The sequence below is a fragment of the Lolium rigidum genome, chromosome 7 (assembly GCF_022539505.1).
Source record: "Lolium rigidum isolate FL_2022 chromosome 7, APGP_CSIRO_Lrig_0.1, whole genome shotgun sequence".
Lineage (NCBI taxonomy): Eukaryota > Viridiplantae > Streptophyta > Magnoliopsida > Poales > Poaceae > Lolium > Lolium rigidum.
The window spans coordinates 241,272,827-241,291,149 of NC_061514.1; the positions used below are offsets into that span (position 1 = coordinate 241,272,827).

The window sequence follows — 18,323 nt, forward strand, 5'->3', positions numbered from 1 at the left end:
ATGACTGGATGGTACCAAACAGACCTAATGTCATCGACATCGAGATTTCGGGTTAGCTGTAGGCAAACAAACAGAAAGGCCTTTTCAGCCCAGCCGATGCAGCCCGACCTACCAAACAACATGCTAATTTCGGTCCGTGGCTCGTTTTGAACGCGCAGGTGTAGTTACACCACTACGCTAGTGAGCCAGAATTCGGATCCAGGCTACCAATGCCCTACAACTTAGGGGGTGCTGCAGAAATCCAAACGGGCTGATTTTCTTCTCCCCCAAGCCAGGCCGAACCATCTGTAGGTACCAAACGTGCCCGTATTGAATGAACAGCGTCCGAAAACATATACCCAAAACAGGAAGAAACACGCTGGTCAGAAATGTGAAACTCTGCTCAAAGTACATGGTTAAATAGTTCAGGCACAAAGCTGAGCATGGGCTCAATTCAACGCATGCCACGGCTATCTCACAAAAACCCGTTCAGGTGCAAGCCACGGACGCTGCTGACGCCGACGCACAACCACCTTATGATCCTAAATTACATCATGAACTAACACGTGCGTCTATGCTCATTGATCAAGCGACCTAGTTTTTGTTTTGGAGAGAAATCAAGCGACATAGTTGACCTTCTCTTGTTGCATCGCGTCCACGATCTTGGACCATTTGGTGCGGATGGTGATCACCACCAGCGTGCTTGTCTGGCACGTCAGCCCGCAGATCAGACCCAACCATAAGCCCTGCAAAAATTGAAGATTTGTACATCAGCTATTTTCCAGATCGGGGGGAGTTTCATTCATTACGTACCCTGGTGTTGAAGTTGAGCTTGAAAGCGAAGAGGATGGCCAGCGGCATGCCGATGCAGTAGAACGCCACGAGGTTCGTCATCGCCGCCAGGTGCTGCCATCCGCAGCCCCTCGCCACCCCTGCCACATGCCAATTCATTCATTAGTTTGGTCACTCAATTGTATGTATAGCACTAGCAGTGCATTCTAGTCTCTGATTTTGTGTCCATAATACGAAATCATCCATGTGAAGGAATAAGAGAATAATGATTCTCGGAGAATGGTGTAGGTGTCTAGGTAGCTGGCTGACGGTTTTTTCTTACCTGAAAGGATGCCCTGGGCGGAGTCGAGCACGATGGACATCATCATGAACGGGGTGATGGCCGCAAACTTTGCCGCAATCACCGAGCTCCCGCTGAAGAGGCTCGCCCAGAGGCCGTGGCCAAAGCCCAGTAGCAGGATGAAGGAGAGACCGAGGAACACAGACAGCTTCAACGTCACCGCCACGGCGTTCTTCGCCCTGTCTATGTTCCCGGCACCAATCTCATTCGATACCCTCGTGCTGCAAAAAGTGCAGGAAAAGGAACATAAAATCCCCCTAATTTTACACACAAAGAAACTGGTTCTGACAGCGACAGAGGAAGAAATTGGGAGTCTGAAACCGGACAGTACATCACGTACCTCACAGCGGCACTGAACCCGTAGGTGATCATGTAGGCAATGGCCTCCGTGCTCGCGCTGCATTTGGAAATTAAAGATGGATGAAGTCGATTCATGCCACTAATCATGCATGGGTCCTGGCCTACGTATTACATGATTGAACAATGCCACTGACCAGACTGCAAGAGACGTAACTTACCACATGGCGATCAACGACGTGCTCACCGTGGAATCCGGCAGCAGGCCAGCAATCAGCACCAAGAGCTCAAACGCCCACCACTCCAAGCTGCAGTCAGTACGAATGCCAGGTTAGATTGTAGAGGAAATGACGTACAAGTGTCTCTGAGAATAACATGTGTGCAAGTGCAACAACATACAGACCAGACCATGATGGCGGAGGGCGTTGCGAGCCTGATGGTCGGCAGCACGTAGCTGAACGCGTCGACGGAGAAGCCCTTCCACGTCTCGTCGAACTCCCTGGACCACATCACGTACCCGAGCAGCAGCAGGCAGGAGAACCAGAACGTGGCGGAGATGGAGGCGGACGCGCCGGCGAGGCCCAGGCCGAGCACGTTCACTAGCAGGTGGTTCAGCGCGACGTGGAGCGCGAAGGGCACCCCGGAGCAGACCACGAGCGGCAGGACGACGGACTGCGTCTGCAGATACCGCAGCAAGCACTGCATGAAGGAGAAGGCGAACAGGCCCGGGATCTGGTACCGGACGAACACCGATGCGGCGACGGACACCTCGGGGTCTTGACGAAGGAACAGCAGCAGCGGCTCCGTGAAGAGCCACAGGACGGAGATGAGCACGGACACCACCGCGGACATGATCAGCGACGACTGCAGGTATAGGCCCAGCATGCGGTACAGCCGGGCGCCGTAGGCCTGCCCGCACAGCGTCTCCAGGGCACCACTCATGCCGGTCTGAAACGTGGTTCAAACATTGCAAGTGCGTCAACATATAGTACTGATATTTCAAACATCAGTGCATCACATGACTAATATGACTATCCATCGGTAGTCATCGATTTTTGGAAAGACAGCAAGGCCATCGTGAGGCGGTTCTGAAACTCATCTAGGGTTTTATCCCTCTCGCCGGCGATGCTATCGGTCCGCTCCGCCTTCGGTGGCCTTGAAGTTTTGGAGGTTTGGCAAACCGTGGCTTATCACCGGCGGAAGGTTTCAGTTTTTCATTTAGTTTACATTCAGTGTCTTCTTCGGGATGGTAAGATGGTGGCTACTTACTGAAGTCAGAATAAGGACCTCTCCGTCATATCTCCCGGTGGTGCATCTAGCGCCGACGGAGGACATGTGGAGTTGTGTGCCCGGCGGATTTGTCGTAATCCGGTCGCCTTTCGTGTTCGATTGTGTGGTTTCGGGCCAATCTCTTCCTATCTACTGTTGTCATTGTTGACGATGGTTGCTGCTCTGATGCGTTGGTCCTTAATTTGGGCCTTAGCACGACGGCTTCCCGTCTGTCTACTACAACAAGATCTACTGCGACAAGTTTTGTCAGGCTTCGGTGATGGAGGGGCGAGGACGGCGACGCGCTTTTGGCTCGCGCTAGTGTCTGTAGTTGTCGCTAGGTGGCCTAGTGATATATTTGTAATTTTTATTACTTTTAGATATCTTTGTACTGCTGTTAATGATTTTTAATAGATTGGTGAAATTTTCGCAAAAAAACATGACTAGTATGGCTTTGTTAAAAACTTCAGATGCATTGCAACGTTTTTCATCTGCAAAACAAGCCTTTCACTTATTTCTCTGGGTTTTTTTGGTCGGTTGTATGGTGAAATAATATGAGATGCATCAGGTTTCACAATTTCTAACAAATATCAGTCGTTTCGACAAACCAAAAGAAATAAATTTAGAGCTACCAATTTGCTATTGGTTTCCAGTTCGGAACCAATCCAAATTTTCTTTCAAAATATAGGGTCTTTGTCTCCCATCTTGTTCGTGGTGAGCCGAGCAGAATCGTGAATCCAGTGACCAAGCAACCTAAAACGTGCAATGCATGTTTCTTCTACACTATTTAAGGGTTTCAACATTACTAAATCTTAATCTGTCAATGTTTTCAGTGAGGTATCCAACATCTCCGAGTTGACATTCATAGATTTTCTTACCAAAAAAATTAGGTCTGACGTAGCTCTAGGTACACTGCCAAAATTTTGTGAAAATAGGGCCGACTTCTTAGAGAGAAAAACTACAACACCTGAGACATTTCCAAGTTACGACACCCAAGTTGATTATACTGCTTTTTTTATTAACGGAAACTATAGTAGTAATTTATGCTCGCTGACCGTGCATGTACACAAACAGTAGTTGATAGGTTAACCTATTGCCATGTTGGGATCTGAAAATGATATGCTATGCTTCTTTTTTTAGCCAAATGCAGGCGCAATCCACGTACAACATGATGGATATCCTGGTAGTTAGGCTCAAACCCCAAATAATGCAGGGATTTTCCGTGAGAACCAACCTGATGTTGGGTGGTTAGGAGGATGGTTGTATCCCCAGCCCACCAGAGTTCAAACCCCAGGTTTGACATCTGTGTGTCTCATAAAAGGCGGAATATTCATTCAGTGGGAGGCGACGTTCCCGTCGACAGCGAGGCGCCTGTGGTGACTTCGTCAATTTCAAGATTCAATCCGCCAGTCCAGTCTTCCGGAGGTGCTCATAGGGGTAGGGTGTGCGTTCATAGGGGTGTGTGTATACGCGTGTATGTGCGCGTCTGCGTTTGTACTGTGTTTCTCAAAAAAAAAAAATGCAGGGATTTTCCCATGTAATAACGCCTAAAGAAATATCGGGCACTAAGCCTCTTTTTTTGCCGCACCCAGTAGCACTTCATGTTGTTGCTAGGGACCCATATAGGCGATCTTCGTTGAGAGCCGGGGCTCTTAAGGTGATAATCCGATTTTGTGGGGTTTTTTTCTCACCTAAGCACCTAACTAGGCATCTACCATTGTACATGCCCTTTAATAATTAGGATAGTACCAGAAGAACTTCCACTCTTAAATAACAACGTCGAAATAAATAAAAAGTTTTCCAAAAAACAAGTAGGACATCTCTTTTTTCTCGACATAAACGGCATAGCTAGCCATCTAATGCAAGCATTAGCCAAGAAATGCGAGCTACTTAGATATAACTCTAAATAGATTTTTTCGAAACAGAGGTAAAAACTTTGCCTTATTCATTCATTAAGCAGAAGGTGCCCGGTTTTTAGGAGAAAACCGAGCAAAAATCAACAATAAAAGTGCCATAGCACACCCAAACAACACACTCTGCCTCAAGGGCACACCCAGCCACCCTGACTACCCACAAAAGCTAAGAAGCTCAAGCCGGCCTATGCCAAACAGATGGCTCTTCGGAGAGAGACCTGCAGCTCCGCTTCTGACGACGAGCCTCGGAGAGGAGATGCGCAAGACAAGCGCTGAATAGGACCTTCACCGGACCGCCCCTCGCAGGTCATCGTACACCGCCCGAGGGCGGCTTCGACTTTACAGCAAGAAGAGACCACCACGAAGACATTCGAACACGCCGGAATGGAGCCGACTAACATGACTTTGTCGCAACCAAACCTTGGTCACCACCATCGTCGTTGCCTCTCAAGCCTCCACCCGGAACACCCGCATCTCCGGTTGACCTCCTGCCAACCCAGATGCCCTGTGTGTCGAGGCCGCAGGAGGGCGCGAAGGGAATCACCAACTTCAAGACGACACCCTCAAGAGGGGACACGACGAAGAATCGACGCCGTCGTGTGATCCCGCGGGATCTAGGCTTTCACCTGAAGATGTGAACCCGAGGCAGTGAAGGACGAAGAGATCCACGACCGCCCCTAAGAAGGACGGCGACATCCGCAGACGCCGCGCGGTCAAGCTTTCGCCCGGAGCAAACGAGCCACCACTCCCTCACGCGGCCGAACATCGAGACGAAGACCGAAAACGCTGCCAGCCCGCACCCTGCAGACACACCTCATGTGCAGAAGCGGCGCCACTGCCGCACACAAGCCACCACCGCCACCACAGCCAGACTAAGGAGCTCCGTGAGCTCCGCTGCCACCACCCACACCGCGCGGGGCTGAAAGCCGAGTCGCACCAATAATGCCGACCAAGATCGCCTAGAAGAGCTCCGCGGGCGCCGCCAACCGCCACAGAGAGGGAGCTTCGACGGACGCCAACACAGGGGTCCAAGGCCGAGCTGTCGGCCGGATCAGCGCGAGCTCCCCGGTCCAGCCGCCCTCGCAACCACAGCAGCCGCCAATCCACCCAGCGCACACACAGGGCCGCCGCCCCGCCGTCCAGCACCGCTCCCGCCCCTGCAGCCTCGCCGGTGAAGGCCGGGAAGGAGGACACCGCCTCTGTCCCGGCAACCACATGCCGAGCCAGCGCAAGCCCGTACAGGCCCGCAGGATACCATCTGGGCCCGTGCGCGCGCCGCCAAGCCCCGCTTCGCCCTGCACCGCTGCACCACCGCCGCGCCCCGTCCTCGACCTGGCCGCGCGCCACCACGGCCGCCCGCAGCCCTGCCAGCGCCCAGCCGCTGGCCCACCGCGCCCGGGCGAGCTCCTTCTCGCCATGGGACGCGGGAGGGGAAACCAACCGCCCCGCCGCCACCTTCCCCGGGGCAGGCGCGGCTTTGCTGGCCCCCCTTCGGCGGCGGCGAAGCAAGAGAGAGGGGTGGGGGGGGGGGCTAGAGGCGGCGGCGGCTAGGGTTCCCCCTTGCCGCCAGAGGAGGGCGATGCCGGGGGGGAGAGGGGGGGGGAGGGGGGGAAACCAGTGAACCGGCAACTCTAAATAGATGATGTACTGGGAGGCTCTATAATGCGCTAATACACATAGAATAAGGTGTAAGAGTCAATACGCACCGCTGAATATAGCTAATAGTAGAAAAAGTAGCTTCAGTCCTAGTTGGTAAAGACCTTTAGTCCCAATTTTTCAACAAGAACTACGGAATCGGACTTAATCCCTCTCCTCCCTTTAGTCCCAGTTGCGTTATTAACAGGGACTAAAGGCCCTCCATGTGGGCTGCGGGCGCGCTAGATAGAGGACCTTTAGTTCCGGTTTGTAACACCAACCGGGATTAAAGGCCATGACGTCTAATTTTTATCTTTTTTTTTTCTAATTTTTCCCATTCAATTTGTTTTCTATTTTTCTCAAGAATTTCTAGTATTTAAGTTATTTAATTAGTTTAGTTTCTAATTACACTTAATCTCTAGTCAAATTAATTACTCATGGTCAAACTTTCTGATCGGTCACCCATACTCAAACTGCTTCACCACTAGCACGCTTAATTTCTGAGTTCCTTCCGTCCCGCTTCTACGTGTTTTGCTCACACGTTATTGATATTAGTATCATATCAATTATATTAACCTCTTGGTCACAATGTCACACTTCTTTATTATTTGAATTCCAAATAATTACTTTAATAAAAGATAATGAATTAGTAATAATCTTGAATAAATAAATAACAATATTTTTTTCAAAACCTAAAATCTGAAATTTTTCATATTTTCCTTTGGCAGTTGGAGGATCTAAAAATTAGCTAACCAGGCATAGCCACGTGAAATTAGATGTAGCTTTTCGGCGTAGATAGATTTACATATATTAAATTTTTTGTCGAGTTTGTATGCAAAAGATATTCCCTTTTTACCCAGAAATATAGTTTTTATTGCAAAATAAGTCAAAATCCATGTTTGTTATTTTTCATAATAACTAGATCACCTAAGCTACATACATCTAGAAGGATTTTTAATTTTTAATTTTCTATCATTTTTTTGTATTTTACTAAGCTAAAAAAAGGTGATAGGGGGAGGGGTGGGGTGGAGCCAAAAAAATCCCAAACCTTTAGTCCGGGTTGGTGTCTCCAACCGGTACTAAAAGGTAGACCTTTAGTTCCAGTTGGGGATATCAACCGGAACTAAAGAGACTCGTGGTGTCCAACTGAAACTAAAAGTCTCGTTTAAACCGGGACAAAAACCGTGCGGCATCCATGCCGTTTGAAACCGGGACTAATCGTTAGTCCCGGTTCCAAATGCGACCGGGACTAATGCTTCGGGCAGCTCCGAACTCTAAAAACCTGTTTTCTATTTATGAGCGAGAGAATTCAAATGTCTTTGGTACACTTCTACTCCCTTCAATCATTTTAATTGACTCAGATTTAGTATAAAATTATACTAAATCTGAGCCAATTAAAAGGAATAGGAGGGATTACTTTACAACAAGCCTTCCTAAAGTTAGTTCCGCTCTAGGACTACGTTAAGTCTGTTAAGATGCAGTGCATATTAGTCTTGATCACAGTCAAACTTTATAAAATTTGCTGGAAAGAGTGTTTGACACTACAAGACAGGCAATTGAATTATACCAAGAGGCCTGAGCGCATTTTTTCTTCTCAAAACAGAGTGCAAAGTAATTCTAGAAACTATAACTAATGATTCGAATCTACACAGTTTATTTTCTAATGATCCATTCGAAAAAAAAATCTCAGGAAATCATCTTGTCTTGAATAAAAATCCCCTAACTAATGATGTTTTGTCAGACTGTCATGGCTTTGACGGATCCATCTTCTATCTTATATCAGGTCCGTGTAAAATAGGTGAAATTCTGACTTGGAGTTGCGAGAGGACGTGAAAGGAGGAGTGAAGGGAGACGAACACCCTGGAGATCTGTCTTATTCGTTCGTACTGAATGGAGTGGAGTGTGTAGTTAACTCAGTCGTCTGCTTCTCCTTGGCAGGCAGGGAGATGCGCCCCGGCCATCAGTTCGCATTTAAGTCGCAGCCGCAAATATAGTCCAACCACGCGCGCAGAGTACGTGATGTGTTTTTCTCCTACAGGACAAGGCGAGCTAGACGTTTACTTACTCCAACTCCAAGTGTTCACGTTCGCGAAAAAAAGCGACTGCTTTGTCGTCGGTTTCTCTGGTCGTAAGAAGATCGAGCAGAAGGAGAAGCAATGGTGTGGGTAGAGTGTGGATACGATCCAACGACCAGACTCGGCCCTAGCACTACGGTGGCCAGCGATCGTCGCCGCGCGCCTATATAAGCGATGAAAAAGCAAAGCGGAAACATATATAGATGTAGGCTTGGAGATGACACCAGAATACTGGCAAATATATTTTGAAACGCTACCTTTTTTTATGATTTTCTAAAATTCCAGGGCAATAAAACATAAGTATGTTTCATGTTACGTTCGACCTACCCTTAAGGCTGCTCAAATATTCCTACTACCGTCAAATCGATGGAACGGGAAAGTGACGCCAAACTCCACCAGATCCACCGGAGACTTGGAAAATAAATAATATTATTGTGGTAAATTAATAGCAACTGCACCGTTAAGGTCAACTACACCATCTAGCACACCATTGAAAATATCCGAGATCGAGGACGGATTCGTATCTATTGAAAACTTTAGAGTAACCAAGGTATTAACATACAATCATGTAGCACCAACTACTCCCTCTGTTCATAAAAAAACTGCTTAACTTTATCTAGATATGAAGGTATATAGAGTTGAATCGTATCCACGCTCAGATATTAATCTGAAAATGTACCATAAAATAACCTTTTCAGATTAAGTTTCTGCTTCTACCACAAACTACTAGTACGTTAATTCTCACTAGACTAGTCACAGTAGTAGTTGTGCAACGGGAAAGTGCTACGACCGAAACGTGAGTCGTCGTGAGTAGACGCAGCAGTGGAAATAAATGTACTGTCGAACCAAATGAAGAGTTTATGATAGAAGCAGAAACTTAAACTTATTTCTAACGGAGGAAGTAGAAATTTGCAATGATTACCGTTCTTATTTCCAAAATGCCAACGATATTAATTAGCATAAGGGTCTGTCAATAATTATGCAAGTGCAAGAAGAGATGCATACGACCGGCACGTGGGAGCTGCGATAGCTGCATCGTCGATCATGCCTCGACGCAGCAGCAATAACTATAGCTAGGTGTGTAATTATTGCGCGGTCGAACAAAATCTGGCAAAGAGCATGTGGTATGAGCAGTATACGTACCACGAAGGCGTAGCCGGTGATGGTGGCCCAGGAGTTGCCGAGCGTGGCGCCGGCGAGGTGGACGACGCCGAGGTGGCCGGAGAACATAACGGACACCAGCGGGACGGCGTAGTAGAACATGTTGGTGAGGACCATCGGCACCGCGAACTTCAGCTGCGCCCACGCCTCCTCCGTGTCGATCGCGCGCCGCAGCCATGCCGGCGGCGACCGCGCCGTCGCCTCGCCGCCCTTGCCGCCGACGGAGGTATCGGCGGCGCCGAGCAGCGGAGCCGAAGACATGCCGCCGTCGGCAGGCAGGGCCAGATGATAGCGGGAGGAGGAGGAGGAGGCTATTTGGGTGTGGCGCCGCTGGCGACCGAACGGGGATTCAACGGCGATCAGCGAAATGTGATGTGGAGATTATTTGTAGCAGGTAGCAAAGCGAAGCTTTCCCTTGGCCACGTTTTCCGAGGTGGCTGGGTCGCGCGGGTATGCGTACGTGGCTGGGGTGGAAACGGGGGAAATAGGAGAAGTGGCGGGGAATATGGGTGCTGGATGGGGCAAACCGGCAGAAGCAGCCGGTGGCGCCTTCGTCACGCCGCGGCGGCCGGCGGGGAGAAGCGGTGGCAGCAGCCGTGGAGAACTTGTGGAGAGGGGATCAGAAAATTTGTTGCGATACCGAACTCAGATGCAAGAATTTGGAGCTCTAGAGATGTAGCAATGGCGGAGGAAACAGAAACAGACCGAGATGCCAGGAAGAGGCGGAAGGTGAGGGATGATTTGTTTAGGAGTACTCCGTATTAAATACAGTGGGTCCCACAACCAAACAAGCCGACGTGCTTCCTCTTGTGAACTGACGCACAACACGTCTCGAAGGAAAATGGTGCAGGCTGCCATTTGTATTTTACGAGCGCCAAACTCACGATGGAGTCCATTGGATTTGGATACCCTGGACTTCTTGCGCGTGGATTTGGGTGGACTTGGATTTTATTACTCGTTCATTGGTCAGGATATGGACTGGATCATGAATACTTGGACAGTAGTTGGGTAGTTTAGTTTTGGACGTGGACCTTGATCCATTTCCAGGTATACTTGTGGAGAGGGGATTAGAAAATTTGTTGCGATCTTTTGGGAACGGTTGGCTACTCAGTCGTCCATGTTTCTCTCACTGCCGAGGCTATTCTTGCTCAGTGAGTCTAGATTGTCCCCAATAGCAAGTTTCCATTTCTTTTCGTTACAAAACGCCTAACCTTGCTTGGTAAGTCAAGGGTATTGCCGAGTGAGTACAAAGACTCAGAGATGTGATGGACATCTACTTTAGGGCCTTATCTGGATACGGAATAGTAGGGAGTAGGGACGCGTTTTCGTAGGTCGTATAACACTTGGCTGTGGTCTAACTGGTTCTCAAATCACTGCTCGGCTAGCATCGGGAGAACAGTCGATTCAGCTATTTCAGCGAGCCACCGTCCCCTCGCGCTCCGCTGATGTAAAGGGGAATCTTTTCCTGCACAAGCACGGATGAGAAGGGAGATGTCACTAGCTCTAGCACGCGGCGGCGAAAAGCGGAAAGAGTGGCGGGAAGGATTCCGTCACCTCCCGCCGACCCCCCCCCCTCTCTATTTGTACCCCCAACTCTCACCGTCCGGTTTGAAACCTCCCCCCCCCCCCCCCCCTTTGATTCGAGCTCCACCTTTGGTCCATGAGCAGGTAAGCGAAGTACACATCTCCGATCAGTGGCGGCGGTTGGGATTTATCCTCTTCTTCAACGAGTTCTCCTTCCACTTCGGCGATGACTGTAATCAATCACATCTCCACCATTTCTGCTTCAGTGAATCATCATGATTTCTGCCCAACCATTTGTTTGATCCTTGGTAGATTCACTTTTTGTGCCGTACAATTGTGGTTATTCGAACTCAGTAGTACATGGTAGGATATGATATGTGCGCTTGTTCATCTGTGTGGGGGGAGTCGCAGATCCCCTCACAAGTAGGAGTAGGGGTGTGATACGTCTCAAACGTATCCATAATTTCTTATGTTCCATGCTACTTTTATGACAATACTCACATGTTTTATACACACTTTACATCATTATTATGCATTTTACAGCACTAACCTATTGACAAGATGCCGAAGCGCCAGTTCCTGTTTTCTGCTGTTTTTGGTTTCAGAAATCCTACAAAGGAAATATTCTCGGAATTGGACGAAATCAACGCCCAGGGTCTTATTTTTCCACGGAGCTTCCAGAAGACCGAAGAGCATACGAAGTGGGGCCACGAGGTGGCGACACCACAAGACGGCGCGGCCAAGGAGGGGCCCGCGCCGCCCTATGGTGTGGGCCCCTCGTGCCCCCTCCGACTCTGCCCTTCCGCCTACTTATACTCTCCGTCGCGAAAACCCTATTACCGAGAGCCACGATACGGAAAAAGTTCCAGAGACGCCGCTGTGGCACCCCCGAGATCAGAGTTAGACAAATACCAGATCTTCGTCTGACATAAGCCTAACCTAGAGCTCGAGAGACTACAGTGAGAGAATCGGTAACACAACAGTGACTCTACGACTCCAAGAAGTAATACAAGCTCATAACTGAGCGAAGAACCAAAGAATTACAAGCAGAGGTCACTGACCTGACATACATCAATCAACGGAAGCGAAGTTATGCTATTAGACATAGCAAGATAGCAAAAGTCCTAAGAGGCCAGGAGCATAACGGCGACGTCCCAACCCATAGATTCCAGGCTACCACCTGGGAACCCCAAGCTACTCGTCGATGTCGACTAGAAACCACCATCTGTTGGAGCGACTTCTTCTGAAACAAAAGCATGCAAAGCTGAGTACAGGGACTCAGCAAGACCTAGTACAACCTTTTAGCAAAGCGGGTATGCGGGCTTTCTGTAGAGCTTCTTTTGCGTAAAGCCAGTTTTCCTTTGTTAAACAAGAGGGAGGAGAAGCTCGACTACTCAGAACCTTTAAAAGGGGATAAGAGAGCGATATCTCTATCTCTATTGATCATCATATTGTATCCACCAATCTTCATCATCTCGAACCACTATCCTCGGATCACCCCCTCAACACCCGGAGAAGGTATCCGTAAGCACACATTGTTTGCCAAGTTTTACGATCAGGTTAAAGTTCTCTATGATCTCCACGTCCGTTCCCAAGTCGTCCGTAACCGTGGACACGGCTTTTCGAAAAGATTTAACCCTGCAGGGGTGCACAACTTTACCCACACGTGCCAACCGACTCTTAATGCCAAGCTATTAGCTTTCTTCCTTGGAAAGCTGGCAGAGGGTGGTCGACCACAACCTTTACCTTGCTGTCGCCGAGACCATGAGTCACGCGCTAAGGATTGTTCCGCCGTAACGGGTCAAGTCCCGAAGTCGGTCCTTAACGATGTGTACCGAGGTGGGTTTCCCCAGAGGCCGCAACCCCCAGCCACCACGACCACGCTTACCTGCCTGTTATGTACCTTTACCCCAAGCAAAAATGCAATGCATATGACCAGGTAACGCGCAAACTATGTGACTCATGGAATCTACTAGCAAGTTAGTGAGTCGAGAGGGTACCATAATAGGACCTCGTGTGGTTGTACGCTCAGTCTTGGTTCAAGAGGCGAGAACTCGGTTCCTAGGGTCGGCAGAAACGAAACAACCCACCACATCCCAATGTGGCCTCTCGGCTGAGCCTTTAATCATGTTTATCAACATCTCTATACTTACCACGTCAACCTGTCATGCTAGTTTCATTCATTGTATGGCTCCAGTCCGAAGACCGGAGTAGTAGCGTAACAAACTAAGCATGGCTAAGCATAAAGAGATAAAGGCTCTAGCGACGCACACATGCCCAACCTAGTTATGCTAGGAGCAGTGGATCAGATATTTGAGGCTACAAGGGTGGAACATGCAATAGATAGGATAACTCTACCTATCGATAAAAGACAGTTGAATCGTGTGTAATATGTAGGAACTAGAAGTAAAAGCATTTCAAAAACATATATGAACCAGGCTAGGGCTTGCCTTTGTCCCTGACAAACCGAAGTGGATCTTCGATAAACTTGTACTTGACTTGTTTGTCGGTGGACAATATTGATCTTCAATGTTGTTGATCTTCATCGACTCAGACTCGTGCTTTATCGATCGCGAAGAAGCAAACGCTAGAAATATAGAAATAACATTCAATACATGGCATAATGCAATGCACATTCAAAGATGATGATATGTCAAATTAATGGAATTGAGTAAACCCTAGGTGCATCATCAGATTAAAGGGGTTCCGGCATCGGACCCCGACATATGAGAGGGGTGTATTAGGGTTTTCTACTAATCTTCACATTTAATGGGTTCAATCATGTATGAAACATGTATAAACGAATAGGAAATGTTTTTATGATCGAAATGATATATAATTTTGTATTTTTCTGAATTTATATGAATTATTTATCAATTACGGAAAATGAAACAGAATTAAAGAAAAAAAAGAAATATGACGTCACACTGACGTCAGCATGACGTCAGTGCGGCCATGAGCTCTCTGGGAGCTCTGGTCGAGCTCCAATCGGCCGACTCGGCCTGCGATCGAGGCGCACGATAGGGGGAAAAGGATTAGGGCGACGCAGGGAACCATTTGGCGGGGGCGCCGCCCGCCAATGGTCGCGGGAGCCGGCCGGCGGCGAGCTTGCGCGGAGGCCGGGGTCGGGCGCACGTTGCGGCGGGGCTACGGAGGGGGAGAGGGCAAGGCGAGGCCACCAGAGGGACCACCTGCTCACCGTGATGCTCTTGGTGGCGACGACGTCACTGGAGGTGGCCGGGAGGCGCCGTGGCGACCGTCGGCGTCTTCGCCGGCCGCGGGGAAGACGGGGTCATGGCGGCCGATTAACGGCGCCCGCGCCCAATTCCTTTGGCTCAGAGGTTGCCCGCGACGAGGCAGAGCCGATAGCAGCCTCGGTGGAGCTCGAGGAGGCGCGAGACGGCGGCGACGAGTGTCGGCCGGGGCTAGGGTTTGGCGCGCGTGCACGCAGAGAGAGCAGGGGAGAAGGCGCGCGAGAGGAGAGGATAGGGGTGAGAGAGGCGTGCGAGGTCGGGGTGCTCTCCTCGTTCAACGGCAGCCAGCAGGAGGTGGCAGCGTGGGGCGCAAGGAGCTCGACACGCAGGTGCCTGCCTGGGCACGAGGAAGAAGACAACGTCCAAGTTTTGCACATAACCCCCTGATTTTGGAGATTTTCCTGGAATTTCGAAAATAACACTATTTCAACACCTTTTAATAGTTTTACAACCTTTTGGGGTTAGGAAATAACTCAAATATTTTAGGGAAAATATTTTGTGGCCTTACTAATAATAATTGAAAGTCCACACATTTTTGTTTTGAAAGTTTCAAACATTTGAACACATTCCAAATAGAGAAAGACTTGCATAAACCTAGGGTTTCCATTTTAATTTATTTGCAAATTTTTCCTAATGCATTTTATATGATGCTCATGATGCACAAACAACTCCTAATTAGGGTTTAGCAAAATAGGGATGTTACAACTCTATCCCCCTTACAATAATCTCGTCCCTGAGATTCCTAAGGTAGGAGAAGACAAGGTAACAAGGGTTACACCGATCTTCAACGAGCTTGTCGATAGCATGATGATCTTCTTTGTCGAAGAAGTTGATCCACGACACCATGAAGAAGTTGACCCACAACACCATGAATGAAGCGCTTCATTTTCTTCCTTTGAAGTTGTTGCTCAACTGCACCTAAAGGAAAGAGGGAATAACACTGGACGGTGGATCTTTACAAAGATCGAGTATCTCATGGTCAACTCATGGAAGGAGTGTTTAAAAACAACTCTTGAGCTAACAAACATGAAACACGTCAAGGTAATGGCAGAGACGAAAGAAGTTTCAAAATTTGGTAGGCAATTTTCTCCATGCTTGATAGAATACGAAAAGATGAGGTAGCATAGAGTTGGATTGCTTTTGGTACCATGAAGAGACATTCCCCAAAAGGAGGGTGGCTTAGAGAAGCACAAAATATTACCAACCAGAGAAACTTTGGACTTAAGAATCATGGTCACTCTTCGGGTAGGATATATGAAACGATTGAAGTGTACTCAAAAGGCGGGGCCTAGATGATTGACAAATTCACACAACATGTGAATTAAAGAGAACTTCAAGTGCAAACAGCTGGAAGGGGAGGAGCATCATCGAACGACGTAGTAGGATCACCGGGGAGTGAATTTTCTCCTAACGGAGTTGTTGTCACTGGAGAAATGATTTTGAGGGACTAGCCGAGAGACATTTAGCAACTCTGCTTATAATGTTCTCCTTGATGTTATATACACCAATTTTTAGACTATTGACTAGCCTTCAATAGGTCATCAAGTGAAGGTTAGACTTCGGAATTGAAAATACATCATAAAGGCAACTCCTAGAATAAGTCGCGCAAGATCCTTATGGAGAGTGGTTATTCTTGTTACTTCAAGAAATTATGGCATTAGACCTTCCGACTAATTGTGTTAACCACGGCATCAATCTTACCGGATTTACAAAGAGACCTATGTCAAAAATCCTTGAGAAACACTAACCAGCATTGCCGCTTGAGATTCAGCTTAGGTTAGGTGTAAAGATATTTCAGACGTAGCATTTTTGAATGTAAGATTTGCAACAGTTACCACCAAGGTAAAATCGCTAGATTCTCAAGATATGGACTACAATGTCAAGCTTCCAAAGGATCAAGCTAGATTGTGTAATACATGTGGTTGCGACTGCAAAGGCAATTGCGTGCACATGAACTTACAATGTAACACAAGTGAGTCCTTGGGGAACATCAATGAAGATTTTGAAGTTCTTAAGGTTCTCTTTCTTGAACAAACGATTCAATGGCTTAGTCTGCATAGATGAACTTTTCAAGGAATGGAGGTAACAACCTTCCATCTCAAGAATACTTCGCACATGCCTGACTGTGGTGACCCGGCATACCACTGCATGATGTAGTATGCAAGTCTGATATAATACCAATGAAACACCGTTCCACGAGTATTATATCGCTCAGAGTGGTACAACAGAAACATATGCGGGTCCAAGGCATGTCTATAGAATTACAACATTGACTCTGTTACATAAGATCATCACAGCCTCCTACTTTACAATGAGGTAAAACTGCAGATAACTCCAGAAGAACGACTCGAAGTCTAATCCTATCACGAACTCTATTTGTAGAGTATTTGACTAGCTATAAAGGATAAGAATAGATTCTAGCTAAATAGGAGCTAGGTTTAGGAAGCTAGTTCCCTTCTATGGCTATACTAGGTTTTCTCCTTGTTGGATGAGGTATCTGACTCTTCTGACAAGGTCCTGTCTCGTGAAGTAGTTGTTGACTCCTCGGCCTTTGAGTTGTACTGTAAATCCTCCTTCGATGCCTCCATATCTAAGCAGGGGATTTAAGAGTGGGATGAGTACGAGCGTACTCAACAAGTTCATTATAGGAAAGAGGTGTTTAATGCACTAGCTACAACATTAGACCAGAAAGTCTAATACCAATGCAGAGTTTTCATAACCATTTCTTCAAAAGGTTGCTTTTATTCGGAAGAACTATGTCCGTCGGCCTTCACCGGTTTACTAGAACTTCATGGAGCTCCTTTCCGGCCGCGTTCGCAGTTCCATATCCCGGAACAGGGAGTGCCGAGTCACGATTCATTACACTCTGCAGAGGTGTGTTGCTTTACCCATAAGAGATCTTAACCTTGGTGCCAACCGGGAATGACCCGTCCACACTTCCTATGGTGTGAGGCCCGGTATAAGGTCTAGCCAATCATGTTCCTCCGCTACCTCGAACACCCACCCTTTGTTGCAGACTCCGACCCTGGGTCCACACCGGTCCCATTATTCCCATAGATTTCAGGGTGGACCCCGACCACGACGTCAATGCAGGGCTCTACCATACATTCCTACGCCGGCAGCTGCAACCCATCATAGACCTCATTACCGTTGGGACTTCTACGGGTTCCCACCCTCGCATCATGTCTCGCAAGATCATGTGCACCCAGTAATGAGCATCCGTTGATGAACGAGAGGTGGAAACACTTTTGACTACTCCGTCCCACTCCGGATCTTATGGTTAACACGGGTATTACGGCACAAGAATCACTGGCGACATTTGTTGTTTAATCCTAGATGGATATAAACCCTTGCAATGGAACCTCCACCATATCAACACAATCCATGGTTCCATTGCCAACCACATAGTCATATTCATAGTTATGAAAATAGTGGTTTTGGTTTTTATGCAATAGTGGTAATCATAGTACTTTGCAAGTAATTTGATAAAAATACTCAAATGACATGAGCAAGCGATGAACTTGTCTTTCTTGACTGCAAGATTATGCAGGCAAGGTCTTCGATACGCAATAACTCCAAATTCTGAAATAGCATCATCGTCCAGTAAGGACGATGTTTAAAAGATTGGCAAGGATGCAACAATGCATAAGTATGAGATGCAATCGCGCTAAGCGTGATCTAACCCCGATGATTTAGGATTAGTGAGTTGAAATGATTTGTTTTAGGGTGTGTTACACTTTTAGAGTGATTCAAAGATTCACAAACAAGGTTCTTATTAAGAATTGGTTGCTTGTTATCATAAACAGGTGCTGTAATAAATAATAATTACAATAATAGCACATAACAATAACATTTGGTATAATCTTAACATGTAATGAATAGTGGTTGGTTTTAGCACTATATGGCATGGTTAGTGATTAATTATCACCTACTTTAAAAGAATAACTTTTGAAGAACATGTTCTTTGATAAAGAACAAGTATGATAATTAGGTTGGGTTTCTATGGTTGACTATGGTTTCAGGTAGTTGCTGGAGTAAATATTAGATGGATCCCAACAAAGTTGGATTCATCAACACCTAGGGC

General features: G+C 47.6%; 1 protein-coding gene across 1 annotated transcript; it reads right to left on the minus strand.

Moving 5' to 3' along the window:
• Positions 1-374: 374 nt before the first annotated feature.
• Positions 375-10,224, minus strand: LOC124675096 (protein DETOXIFICATION 19-like). The gene is made up of 7 exons (XM_047211166.1): positions 9,444-10,224; positions 1,812-2,356; positions 1,630-1,716; positions 1,452-1,508; positions 1,094-1,332; positions 793-911; positions 375-725 (listed from the first exon to the last, which is right to left on the minus strand). The coding sequence occupies exons 1-7, from the start codon at positions 9,720-9,722 to the stop codon at positions 597-599; spliced, it is 1,455 nt and encodes a 484-aa protein (XP_047067122.1). The 5' UTR covers positions 9,723-10,224; the 3' UTR covers positions 375-596.
• Between the last annotated feature and the right edge of the window lie 8,099 nt (positions 10,225-18,323).

What these genes read in the sequence shown, in the direction of transcription:
- LOC124675096 (XM_047211166.1), bottom strand. Translation starts at nt 9,722, where the DNA reads ATGTCTTCGGCTCCGCTGCTCGGCGCCGCCGATACCTCCGTCGGCGGC. An exon ending in ACGTCGTTGATCGCCATGTG is followed by an intron (nt 1,509 to 1,629) that starts GTAAGTTACGTC and finishes TTCCAAATGCAG; the next exon opens with CGCGAGCACGGAGGCCATTG. An exon ending in GGGTTCAGTGCCGCTGTGAG is followed by an intron (nt 1,333 to 1,451) that starts GTACGTGATGTA and finishes CACTTTTTGCAG; the next exon opens with CACGAGGGTATCGAATGAGA.